At 33.7% G+C, this 13799-nt stretch overlaps 1 protein-coding gene across 1 annotated transcript; it reads right to left on the reverse strand.

Moving 5' to 3' along the window:
- Nucleotides 1–1188: 1188 nt before the first annotated feature.
- On the reverse strand, nucleotides 1189–12622 carry LOC128674650 (O-acyltransferase like protein-like). The gene is made up of 13 exons (XM_053753369.1): nucleotides 12434–12622; nucleotides 11210–11573; nucleotides 10363–10548; nucleotides 9975–10054; nucleotides 9086–9276; nucleotides 8368–8482; nucleotides 7252–7466; nucleotides 5696–5886; nucleotides 4767–4902; nucleotides 3791–3977; nucleotides 3115–3257; nucleotides 2215–2320; nucleotides 1189–1822 (listed from the first exon to the last, which is right to left on the reverse strand). Exons 1-13 carry the CDS (start codon nucleotides 12585–12587, stop codon nucleotides 1737–1739), a joined length of 2154 nt encoding a protein of 717 aa, XP_053609344.1. The 5' UTR covers nucleotides 12588–12622; the 3' UTR covers nucleotides 1189–1736.
- Between the last annotated feature and the right edge of the window lie 1177 nt (nucleotides 12623–13799).

Genomic DNA, 13799 nt, shown 5'->3' on the forward strand with positions numbered 1-13799 from the left:
ATCTTCTAGTCTATTTGTATTTAACTCAACTGCTTAAATGTGAACGGAAAAATATCCCTAATCTAGATATAAATAAAATACAAAATTGCCTCCAGTCCAATGTTTGTCTTGCATTGAACTGTCACGATAATTTTGATGTTGAAAATAAAAGTAAAATATTTATTACGTCTTACTACTAATAATAAAATTTAACGACAATATTTAGAACAAAGCTTTCTTAAATTTCATCTATTACGTTTGAAAATAATTAAAGTACCAAGTATTTATCTTCAAACTTTCGCTGACATAACAATAAAATAATAAATTTGGTAAATACTTACCATTACAAGTAGCCGATGGATTTGATCACGATAAAAGTACTAAACCTTTGTTACTTTGTATAAACTAATTGAACATGAACAAAAACATTTTCAAACAAATCTTATTTTAACAAATTGAAACAGATGACGCCGGTATACGTGTAACTTAATTAGTTATCTCGGGCTTTTAATGACTAAGTTTTGATACAAAGGATTATTGACTAAACGATGAATTTTATCTTGAGGAGATGGTCATTAACTTTAACATCTTGTATTACACCGCGTATGTAATATATTTGTGTTTATATTTAATCGTAAGCTTCAGTTAAGTTGAATCATTTATTTAAAGACCTTTTTTGCAAAAAATTACACATGGAGAACATAACGCCATATAACATCATCTCTACCAATATTTTTTTCAAGCGTATTACTATATTTCCAAGCTAAATTTATCAAATGACTACATTTCGAAAACCATTCTTATCAATCCTGAATTGAAAAAAATGTGATTAAAAGAAATTTACTTTTTGCTGCGCAAAATTGACTGCAAGGTTGATTAGCTAAACAAGACATTGAAAGATAAGACACAACGTCATTATGTCTCAACAAAAGTGTAAACATTGTCGAAATTAGTTTGTACCAGTCAAAAATACGCATTCTGAAATTCCAAAACACTTAATAGTAATATCATAAGTCTAGGTACTTTCTGATAAAATATCATATTGTAATCTGATAGGTAAATTAACTGCTAGATAAATCTGCCCGATATTAAATTGTAAAATAAAAAAATAAGTAAAATTTATAGAATTGATGGCCTTATCCAACACTTGAGAAGTCTGCACTTCGGGTTTTCAGCTAAAAGAAGGTATTTAAAATAAAATTAAAATCAAACGTTTACAAAAATACAAAATTTATTTACAGAAGCATTATATTAGAATATTATATGTACAATGTATTCTTATTGAACAACACAAGGAGATTGTTGTAGTTTAGGTGCGCATACCTCGTAACGTTAAGACTAATTAATTCACTACTTACATCTAATAGGCGTACAATAAATAATTGTTTATCTCTAATTAATAAATAAAGTGTGTCGACACAGCAACACTTGTGACATTACAGGTAAATTATCAATCCACAGTTTGAATTTGACTTCAAAGTCGCTGGCATCCTCTTATCCTTACGAAAGAGCTAAAGATTCCCAATACATATAATTTCCATTCTCGATTAAATTCTCTTTTAAATAAAAAAAAAAACACTAGATCAAAATCGGTTTGACCGCTATGATGCCACGGACAGACATTCGCACACACAAACATATTAAACTTATTACTTGTAACACCAGATTCGAATATTTGGTAAAGTCTAGTTTTAAATGCCCAAATCCTCTTTAGTATTATGAGACAAATATTCACCATTACAATTTTTATCTTCAATTTAGAGAGAAGTTTTGATAACATCTTCATTGTCGTATATGACCTGCTTAGATTCAGTTTTCTGAGGGCGAGGTGCTTTCTTTTTACCTGAAATATTAAAAGAAAATATAAAATTATCGTTCTCTTAAAGATGTAAACGCTAAGCCGCGCGTTTTGGCTTGGTTGAGAATTTTTGTTATTAGACTACGTTTTTCATGGTTCCAAAGATTCACGCATTAAAATAAGTAAAGCATTTTAATAGACAACCGAAATGAAGAATCAATCTAACTAGTGACTGATGATGATAGTAAATCACCTTAAAGTAATGACTTTTAGTTTAGTAATATCGGCACGTGAATGCGTGACTGACTGGAGTCAATCAGTCTTTTATAAAATTTGGAATAGATATAGTTAATGACCTGAAGTCTAACAAAGACCTCCGCGGGCGAAGTTACGGGATACAGCTAGTATTATACCTAAGTAGTAAAATAATAATTTACCTCCTAGTAAGAATTTTTGAAGGGTTGAGAAGGGCGCGTCTATGGCAATGCACAACACGAACGCAGCCAAAAATGTCAGCAAAAAGTCTGACATGAACCGGTACATCTGGAACACATGATGAACATAATTATATAACTGTTCTTATTGTATGTACCCGTCGCTCCTTTTGGGCATAGATTATAATTGTTTTTGTTTTGTGTTTTTGTTAAAAACTAGTCAAACACTATTTTGTTTACAATTATATTATGGAGCTTGTATAACAGCAATATTTTTTGACTCACACACTTATTTTGGAGTTAAAACGCATTCTTTTTAACCCAGTTATACAGCTAGTCAGTTAAAGTGTAATAAGTAATTAGTTATTACATAGACTGCTTATTGTCTGAAATAAATTAAAAAAAAAATATTTGTGTTAATTTTCTACAATTACTTTGGTTTCTAAGGTCAACTTTAAGTTAACAGTAACGTGCACAAACGCAACATACGCCATTTCGTGTAAACATCAGCGGCGCGCCGGTTAAAATCAACGTCTAATTTGACGGGCAACTCAACCTTAAAAGCTTATTATTATCCTAGCATCACATTGCCTACTGTTAAACGTGTTATTGTCAATTCGTCTTATTATTATTATTACTTTTGGGGAGGTCTGTGCGAGCGCCAGACGCGTGATCAGTCCTCCCATGATTAGGAACATATCACACAGTTTTATATTTTTTATATTCGTCTTATATATTTATTATTCTATCGAATCCAGACAGGAATATTTCTGATTATATCATTTGATAGCCTTGATATGTGATGTGAGGTGGATGTGTGTTGTTACTCTTTTAAAGTAACAACACACATCCACCTCACATCTATAGTTATTAAGATACGAAGTAATAGGGCTTAATACTCACAGTTTCGCCGTTGGTGAAGTAATGGGTCTTCAACCAGCTGCTGTTGGCGACCATGATCAGCGGCAGATGGATGAGATACATCGCAAACGACAGGCGCGCAGGCAACTTCCACATTCTCAGAGACAGCAACCAATTTATTGGACCTGAAGAACAGTATGTAAGAAATTGTTACTCGATTTTCGTCTTTACGTCTTGGATTTAAGATTCTAAGATTTTAGTTCTCATATGTTTTAAGCTACGTAAACAACCTGGATATTTTCTAATCGTATGCATTTTTCACAGTTTTATATCTTTTACGATGCTGTCACAAAGATTTAGATCCGATCCATTCGTTTAATATATCTTTAAGGATCTCTAAATGGACTGGGTTTTGCCAAAATCAGATTCAGCATTTTTATCTTACGTTCAACAAAATATGACAATAAATATAGTCTACAATTTTTTTGACGCAGTCAGTCCCGGGTTTCTATAACTTTTTACTAAAATCAGAACTTCAAAATACGTTAAATTTAATTAATATCCAAATATCTATTAATGAAATAATAGTCGTTTAAACGATTTTTAAATTTATCTTCAACCAGTGATTTACAACGCATATAAAACCTTTGCGATATAATATAGAAATACCATGCAACATACAACAGCACTGATTATTAGAAAAAGAAAATTCCCTTACCTCCATAGCCTTTGACACAGGCAAAGATAAGCCAACCCAGAGCACAAGCCCAAATGGCCCTCATGTACGCGTTGAGGAAGTTGTCGAAGGTCTGGGCGTCGTGGTCTAACTGCATCACCGGGTAGATGGTGAAGATGCAGAACGACATCATCAAAAGAGAGAGAATCCAGAGGAGGTAGACGTTTATCTATAACAAGACACACAATATCAATCAAATCACACAGATTGAGTTTGCCCCAAAGTAAGTTCGAGACTTTATCAAAGAATGGACGATATCATACTAGAATCATTTTAGGCAGTCTTTATTATAAAGTCACTTCATTGATGTTAATATCTAGTAAATTAACCAAATAAATTAATAAAATTAAGTGCTCAACAATATTATAATAAACCGCACTTACTCATTGAACATTTGTAATATTAAGTATAATAGGTATGTTTTTGAGAGATGCATCTCCAAATGTTTCTTATGGAAAAATGTTACTACAATATAAATGACATCTTAAATGTAATTTTTTTGTTGAATCATTATTTGTAGCAAATTCTTGCAGCGCTTAAGTGATCCTGCATTTTGCACACTGATTATAATATGATTCGACATTGCAGCACCTATATTGTAACATTATTATGTACGATTTCAATGTTTTGCAAATAATTATATTTATCTTGTTATCAGGCCTGTTTTTCATTTACTTCCTATTTGTCGTCGTTGTCATATGAATTGTCACCGCCTTATCCATTCTTGTCTTACTTTAGATACATTTTGTCATACTTCATTGAGAAATTTCCAATGTGGGTTGTAATGTAAAAAAAAAACAGTTATTGAAATGGACCTAACTTCTTATGTTTGAATATCTTGTTGTAACCTATAACTCCTTTGTGAATGGTGCAATAAAGAGTTCATCTATCTATCTTATTATGGTGTCATAACATATAACAAGTTGGTTAGACATGTGTACATTTATAGCACTGTTACCTTCGCAATTCGAATCTTCTGGTCCCGCCACGTGTGCAGCATATACCCATACACCATGCCCACGAAGAAAGGAGGAGCTCTCGTTAAAGTGTTGATGTAGTAGACTCGAATATAGTCTTGGAATTCTCCCATTCGTCTGAAAAATAAATATATACGTGAATAAACTAATATATGATATATTACATGAATGAATGAACTTAAATTATTTAAAAAAATAGCGGCCGTCATGTCACGACTTCACTCGAGTAAGACCACAATAAATTATACCTAAATGTTCCTCAGCGGTAAAACTATCTATTGGTGAAAATTGTACAAAAATTTGTCAAAACATATTTTATTAACGAATATCACTATGGTAGCATAGTCCAACAGATAACTTAGCCATCTAATTTTTAAAAGAACGAGTTATATATACATATTTCCGTCATAAGTAATTATAGTTTGTTGGTAAACATGTAAACAAACATTAATTGTTAGCAATATAGCCCAGAGTTATGTAGGGAGTGCAGCCATAAATTACAATTTATGACATAACCAGTCAATTGTTATGGTCAATTATTCACGTGTTGGGCGCAGAAGACATCTAAAGTGCCATTTCAATGTTATCTTGTAATTGGCAAACATAGCATAGCGACGAAACGTTCACCAATCAAATTTATTTATTATTATTATAGAAAACGATTAATGTACTGAACTTGTAAATTAGTTCTATCTTGAGGAAAACAAGACATATGTATGTATCAAGATATTACAATACCTATTATAGTATATTTAAATTCTGTCTGTTCGCGATAAAATCAAAAACCACTGCCCGGATTTTTATTTCATGATTTTCGCCTATATATAGTGTGGTTCCTAAGGAAGGTTTAGTGTATAATTTATTATGTTTTCACCCGAGCGAAGCCGGGACGAAAAGTAAAATCACTCACCCCGGATGTACGAGAGCTGCTGAGAAGTCATTCATAAAACTGATGACTGAAGACAATACAAGAGAAACCAGTAAGATGAAAGCCACGGCTACCCATGCCAGCTTCCTGGAGCCGAACATCCAGAACATGATGATCGGGCACACGTAGTACAGTTGCATGTCCACTGAGAGGTACCAGGTCTGAGCTAAGCACTGGAACAACAGATTTGAAGTGAAGTTACTAGTGGATTGCAAGATTTTTTTAGATTAAGTAAGTAAAAACACTGTCTTGCACATAAACATTTTTTATGCGCACGCCAGTCTGTCGTTATAAACCACCTATAACAGGTCTACTGGAAAATATTTCTTTTGTAATATATAAAAATTTTAGCAACTTTATGACTACAAACGTTTTACAATAGACGGCCTTACGTAAGACTAAATTTGAATTTTGAATTTCAGACTTAGTATTTTGAGGAAAGGAAACGATAACCCGTTTCCTTTCCTCAAAATAGCTAGTCTGGTCATGGGTTTATGAACGTTGGTTAAGTTGACCTTTCTTTCTTTTCCTATTTACTATATTTCTTCCTTGTTTCGTTGTGTACATAAACTGTTACTGTCAACGAGCGCATATTGGGTTTTATACAATTTCTGCTTACATATTTATCTTTGTTATTTTAAGTGTTTAATGTATTTGATTGAACAACTAAGTATTTATCAAATCTATTTATTTTATTACTGCAGGAAAATTATAGGCATTTTCGAATCAAAGGGCGACTGGGACCGCAATATCCTTGGACTGCGGTCCTAGTTGCCCCAGCACTTGCATTTGAATAGGTTTTCTATGCGCAGGGTATCAATCTATTGGAATATTGGAACATAATTTTACATTTAAAAGCCCGTTGAAGTCGTGATTTAGCAATGAAAGCTATTTTATTTATAGTATTTGTAAGATACAATTCGAATCACAAGAGCAAGACATTCTGCGCTGTCCCGTCATGTTTGTCTACCACTCAGTAGCTAGCCCGATATGTACAATGATCTCAATGTCGAGTGACATTTCTCCTTGTGTCAACCAGATAAACGGTTTACTATGTCTACTACCGCATTTTATATTATGTAATGTGTGTACATCTTATATAAATATCAGCATAGACGTAGCGAGTTTTAATGCAAGTAATGATATTTTAATACAGCCAAGCCAACATTAAATAAAACAGACCAAGTATTTACGATTCTTTAACGGTTGTATTATATTTAGATTTTTGCTGTTTTTCACTCGTGAAGATTGTTTGAGTAAATATTTATATGGCTGTTTATTGAAGCAAACAAAACTAAGATCTTCAACTCGTAAGTTTTTCTAGTTCACTGAGAATTTTCGAGCATTAGTAGAACAATTTTGAGACAAAACAGAACAGAACAAATCGTAGTACAAAATTAATGAATTTTTTCAGCTTTATACATTAGGATGCCCGATTGAACGACCACAGTGGGTCAATCGATCCATTCATTGTAATATTTTGTCTTCCCTTAATTCGATAGTATAAAGTATCTTGAACTAGAATTCGAAACACTTACCAGATTAAGAGTATTGACATAATTCTGGACATGCAGCAGTGCAGACCACCAATACTTCCTACAGTTCTCAGTGGCCTGAGCTGTGTTCTGCCAGAAAGGACCATCTGACACGTGATTAAGGACCGAGGCCTGGAGCAAGATTACAGCGGCCAGGAGCGGGAACATCCTCAGGAGGCGGTTGATGTAGAACAAGTGGATGCTTCTGATAAAACGACCTGTGACAAAAGAGATTTTATTCATATATTAGTAGGCAATTTCAAGTGACCGGGGACAGAGCTTAATGGAGACTGCTATAAAGGAGGCATTTGTCAAGGACACACTAATCTTAGAAATATTCTTTGAAAACTTGCAGGCCGCCTACAACTTTTACGAAACGATTCCAAAGAAACTCAGTTTAATTTAGGAACCTAAAATGAATTTTGGAACATAGGTTATGCATACCGATAACCACTGTTGCATTGCGACTTTAAAAAAGAGCGATTGACTCTAATACTACATACCCTATAGAACATATGTGATAACACCCTGACATGTTTTTACCGCAGTTCAGCAAAGCGCTGCAAATTTTAATAAAATAAAAAATACCTACTCATTATTTTATCAAACACATTTCCTTTATCTGTTTATAATCAATACATTTCATTGTTTGAACATCACTCATGACGTTATCAGTTTAATCTAAATCTAATTAATGTTTGATTCAATCATTAACGTATAATAGATTGATGTTATTGTAAATTGATTTTGGAATTACCGCGCAAATAAATGACGTTCATAAAAAATGTGTACATTTAAAAGTACTGTAATAATTTCAAAAACCCTTTTCAGATTTATCCAAAATTTAGTTTATATTGACATATAAACTAAATTTTTTTGATTACAATAAGATATTTTATCAGTGAGTAATGAAACTAACACTAAACCGCTCAACCAACATTGGGTACTATAGAACTTACCTGACCTTTTTCATGATACTTTTTCCATTGATTAACCGTGGGTCGCTCTCGGCCCAGGAAATTAATTATGCTGCCATCTGGGTGAAGTCCCGTGACTTATAATACTTATACCCGATGCGATATACATTTTAGTATAAGATAATAGGTACAGAAGCCTTACTTCGACTGATCTTGCCAATAGTACTGTAAACAGCTAAGATGCCGCTGAGCAGGAAGAATGTATCGACGGTGATGGGGGCTGCGTTCACCCAGGTGCTGGAGAACTGACGCATCCACTGCAAAAATAAAACTTTAAATTAAATTACTAAAACGATGATGAATGAAACGATGATGAGTGGCTTCATAAGAAATGATATTGATGAAACAATCCACATGTGTTAAGTTGCTGATTAATAGGAGGACGATTATATGCAGCAGGAGTAATAAGTGAAGTTGTACGATCATTAATGTTCCCGGTTGTGTTCAGAGCTATGAAGCCCAGGGTCAGCAAAAAAATAAACCAGCACCTGCTTCACGTCTCAACTCAACCCTCCTTGAGAATGCTATTCTTGCCGATCAGGTGATATCTGCGAAAAGATATGAATTGGTCCAATTCTAGGGCCGCACGGTGTTCAGTCAGTTCATTAATTTTGCAGGTAATAGTGTTTCCATTATATTTATGTCTATTAGGAAATCACTATCAAATCACAAATCTTACCAAGTATTCACAACGTCAAGGCGATAAATCAAAATTGTTATCAATGTATTATAATATCACATATTTACATTATTTTTAATGCATGTTTCACAGCCTATGGACACTTGCAATACCAAGGGCACCAAGGACACGCAAACCTCAAAACCTTTTACTTCGAATTATTTTGTAACACTAAACTTACCAAAAGAATATCCGGAGCATTGTGAAGGAATCCCAGCAGAGTCATAGAGTACGTGTGGCCGACGACGACCCAGGCCATGGAGATGGCTCTGATGCCGTCCACGCACTCCAGGGCTCCAGGCGGGGAGTTGAACGTGAGGAATCTACGCGTGTTTGTGTAGACGGAGAAGCAGCGGTATAGGGGATTCGGCTCTGGAGGGGAAATGAAGTGAAACTTGAAAAGTGGCAATTAAATCTTGTTAGTGTGAAAGAAGGAGAACCTTACTCAAAGGATTAATACTATTTAATTAAGTACAACCCAGAAACTACTCTACTATCGATTTTAACATCATAATTATTTGAACCGTCAACAGAACCTCAACTGATATTACTTCCGTATATAATTTTAAGCAGGGTAGGTTATGCGGATAATTGTACATACTTTTTTTTTAAATCACATGATAAATTTAAAAGATATATGCACAGTGATTTATGTGTAAAAGTTAATGAGTTGATAACGTAACGATAAATATAAATCATCGCAAAATTTTATTAGCGAATTAGAAATACATATTTGACTAGTCCTTATCGAAATCAATTGTATTGATAAGTCTTTTGTTAACGAAGGACTTGGATTTACATTACATTAGATGTATAAGTATCATTTTACGATTGAAATACAAAGCTTCTAGTTAGATGTAAAATCTAATAAAAACACAAGGCAAATTTAACATAAAAAGTACTAGATATAAGTCGTTTTCCACAGATTTTTAGTTTGACGTACGTGAATCTCCATGCAATTCCTATGTTGTCCGTCGATGGAAGTCAAACGAAGGAGCGGAACGTATCAAGCAATGGCAATGGAGCCGGGCTCCAATAGTAAATAGCGTTGAAAGTAATAAATCACATACCTGTCTCCAAATAAAAGACGCAGGAGAGATCATATGCAGTACTTAAGACCAGCAAGATTGCGATGACGCCGAAAATTGCACTAAAAATAAATAATAATTTCAGTCAAATTCGAGTTACTCCTCAATTTGAAATACTAGAAAGTACCATCAAAGTCAAGACAGATTTTGATGGCTCTTATAAGTATAATAGTAAAAATATAAATCAAATAATTTATGACACAGATAAAGCTTAGCTGCATGATGTGCGTGCTATTCTACTATTAGTATATGATGGAGCCCATTGAATATAGATGTGCTTTTAGCGTTAAATCTGCCTATTATGCTTTTACGAATTGTATTATTTTCCAGTAAAGTTTGAATAAATAAAATAATGAGTTAAAAAACTTACAAAGCAGTGTAGTCAGCGGGCGCAAACGGTTTATCGTTAGGGAGACGACAATAGTATTCATTGTAGGTGAAGTTAAGGAAGATGAGTCGTTGTTGTATGAAGTCGACCGCCTGTCTCGTGCTGCACACCTTGGGTATACAGAACGCTAGGGTCGATCCAAACGTCGAGATCAGCATGGGGAATATTCTGGAAATGTGGAAAAAATATTTTTTTATAATTCATGTGATTTATTGTGGAGAGGGTTGGTGGTGTCACGTAGGCTACTGCGGGCAAGAGCTGGTATTATATTAAATTATTTTTTATATACTTTGGATAAAAAATATTCTTCTTCTTAGCATGTCGGCTCGGCTAAATTAGTAACGACCAATACGACGCCACATGATATAGCATTATCTGCGGCGTCATACAGGTCTCAGTGTGCAGGCGGTAGGGCACGCAGGGTACAAGAGTAAGTGAGCAAATTTGCAGGAGGTGCAAGAGCTGTAACCTCATCTAGAAAAGTTTTCTTTGATTCGGCCAACTTGTGTAGGATTTAATATCTCAAACTTCCTAAGTCTGGATGTTAACCTATTATATGTACGATGTACGTATTAATTATTATCATTGTTTTATCTCCTCGATAAATTGCACGTGTCACAATCATGAGTGTATCGTTGAGATTAGAATTCGTGTAATTGAATTAAAAAGTACCAGTATCAGCACCTACTTAATTCGATAATCACTATAAGTAAGAAGAAATACTTTTTTCATAATCAATCATATATAAAAATAAAATTACTCCAACGTCTGTTTAAAAAAAAATTCTTCGTGTAAATATACACTTACTAATAATAAATTATATAATTACCTTCCTTCTGCATTTTCATTTGCCACTGATTCCTCTCGTCCAACTCCTGCTAACGTTCTCGAAAACTTCTGCAACTGTATCATTTTCTCTAAATTCATCATAAATTCACTATCAGGCGTCGGCCACTCGGGTAACTCAGGCCATGTGATATTCTCCGGGAGGGTTATATTCAGATCTGGTATGTCAGGCCATTCTGGAATTTGTATTGGTGCTTGGTCCATAGGCATGATGACAGTGCAGTATTTGCCTTGAAACTGCATGGCTGATTCTGTCTGGTCTATGGCCAGACATTGGTAGTAGTCTCCGAGATCATTGATGTTGCCCGACACGATTCCTGAAGGGATCTTAGCACTGGCATCTAGGACTGCAAGAAATAAATGAAATGAATTTAATTTTCAATGATAAATCGAATCTTCAATTATTTGATGAGAATGATTAAATCACTATTTTAGGTAGGTACCTTAACTTCAAGGTTTATTTGATGTAGTAATAAAGGATCTGCATTATATCAAAAATAATATAGAACTACTCCATAAATTACCATGACATTTTGTGGTCAAAGAAAGAGAAAGTAAAATATGTAAGAGTATTCTTGAAATATTGTATAAGTTTAGAGCTATTATGATAGATTACGCAGCCTGTTTTTCAGTACCTACATACAAATATACATAGTTATATAGTTGGAGGGAAGAGAGTAATATAGGCAGCATTTTATTGGAACCGCAGGCAAAATCTAGTTCGTAAATACGTTTCACTTTATACTTAATTATTGTATCAAACTCGTGTTTGTTGTTAAAATATCGTGAAAAGTGATGACAGGCTTCAGTATCGATTTAGGCAGATATAATAATCTTTTGTGACTCATATTTCGATGATTCAGTGATTGCAAAATATCTTTAATCACTACGGAAGATTAATAATAATAATAATTAATATAATTAAAAATCCGAGAAATAAAAAAAGCTTTTCTTTCTTCATATCGACAGGCTGTGTGTCGATGTGATGTGAGGCGATTATAGCATGAAGTATTACATCGCTTGGAATCCCAAAGAATCTTAGCTCACTCAGATTTTTAAAATATAAATTGTATTTGGTTATTTGTTTTACAAATCTCTGTTGTTTTTCCGAGATGACGATATTTAAGTAATATTTATCAAATCACTTAAAATGTATACAGACATTTCTAATTAGCTTCCATATCAAGAAATAAATAAATATACTTACAACGCAGACCTAGCGAGCTGTTTCCCAAATAATCGAGCTGTTCCCTGCACTGAACATCATCAATGACACTCTCATATAAGTCCGTATCGAATGCATTTCTGAACGCACTCGCTCCACAAACGTACGCAGTCAAAAGCAGAAGTTTGAAATCCATTGTTGCGCCTGTGTAAACTGAATCTGCCGGTTGCAATCAAGTTACCCAGTTTATATGTCTGAATATAATTTGATAAGCCTGCTAAGTGATTTAGGGATCAGTAATTCATAATTAATTTATTTGCAATTTATTTTTTCGGTTTTATGTTTGGGCAGAATCAAGCTTATTAGCCAATTAATTGACTGTTTTCAACCTTCCTGACTTACTTACTGAGAGGAGTATAAAAGATCATTTGAAAAATCAAACACGTTCACTCATTCGTAACGAGTGTGTTAGGCATCTGACATGACTTTTACAGCAACCTACCGCCATCTAGTGGCATGAAGTCGCATATACACAAGTAAACTGTTCACTAATGTGCAGGTTTCCTCACAATGTTTCCTTTACGCGTGCAAGTGGTGGTCTAAGAAAACGATTCAAACCTAGGATTACAGGAAGGCGGTCTTAACCTTTATTTCCTCAGCTCCTGGTATTCATTCGAAATAATCTACGGAACCCACGTAACCACAAATGGGAGAGATAACATTATTTCCTATTGAATATAAATATTGCGTTATTCGGTGAAAATAATCAATGCTGATAAGGTAATTGACTTGTTCCATGTGTCTATCACACTGTTACGGTGAAACAAATATATATCTTTTTATAACGCCATTCTTCAATCATCCCAAAGGTCATTCTGTGTTGGACAACTTATCTGTAAAGTGCATACATTTTATTTATATATAATACAGTTTAATCAAACAATGTAATCATTACATGTTTAGGTGTTTTACATTCGCTTTAATAAAAAATACTTATTGCTATAACCACAGTTACCTAAATTAAATCAAAATAAGAATTATATAAGAATAAGAATTATTTATTTCTCGAAAAGAATTACGTGTATTATAAAATAACAAATGATCCCACTCTAGGCTAGGCCTGTGTTGTGGGCATCGAGTACAAATCGTTAAACAAATGGAAAAAAAATCTAAATTAATTTGAATCAATATAAAATAAATCTTTGAATAACAAACATATAGGTATTGTATTTATTTATTTTTAACTAATTATGTTCCATAGCTGACGGTCATGGTCTCTATTATGAAAGAAACACAAAACGACAATCTTGACAATATTATTGAAAAGTTTTTCGGCGTGTGGACCCGCTCTAGTATAGGCAGCGGCGAATATCTTGCAAGGACCAATTTCCAAAGAATCTATAATTAT

This window comes from Plodia interpunctella, chromosome 13 (assembly GCF_027563975.2).
Source record: "Plodia interpunctella isolate USDA-ARS_2022_Savannah chromosome 13, ilPloInte3.2, whole genome shotgun sequence".
Classification (NCBI taxonomy): Eukaryota; Metazoa; Arthropoda; class Insecta; order Lepidoptera; family Pyralidae; genus Plodia; species Plodia interpunctella.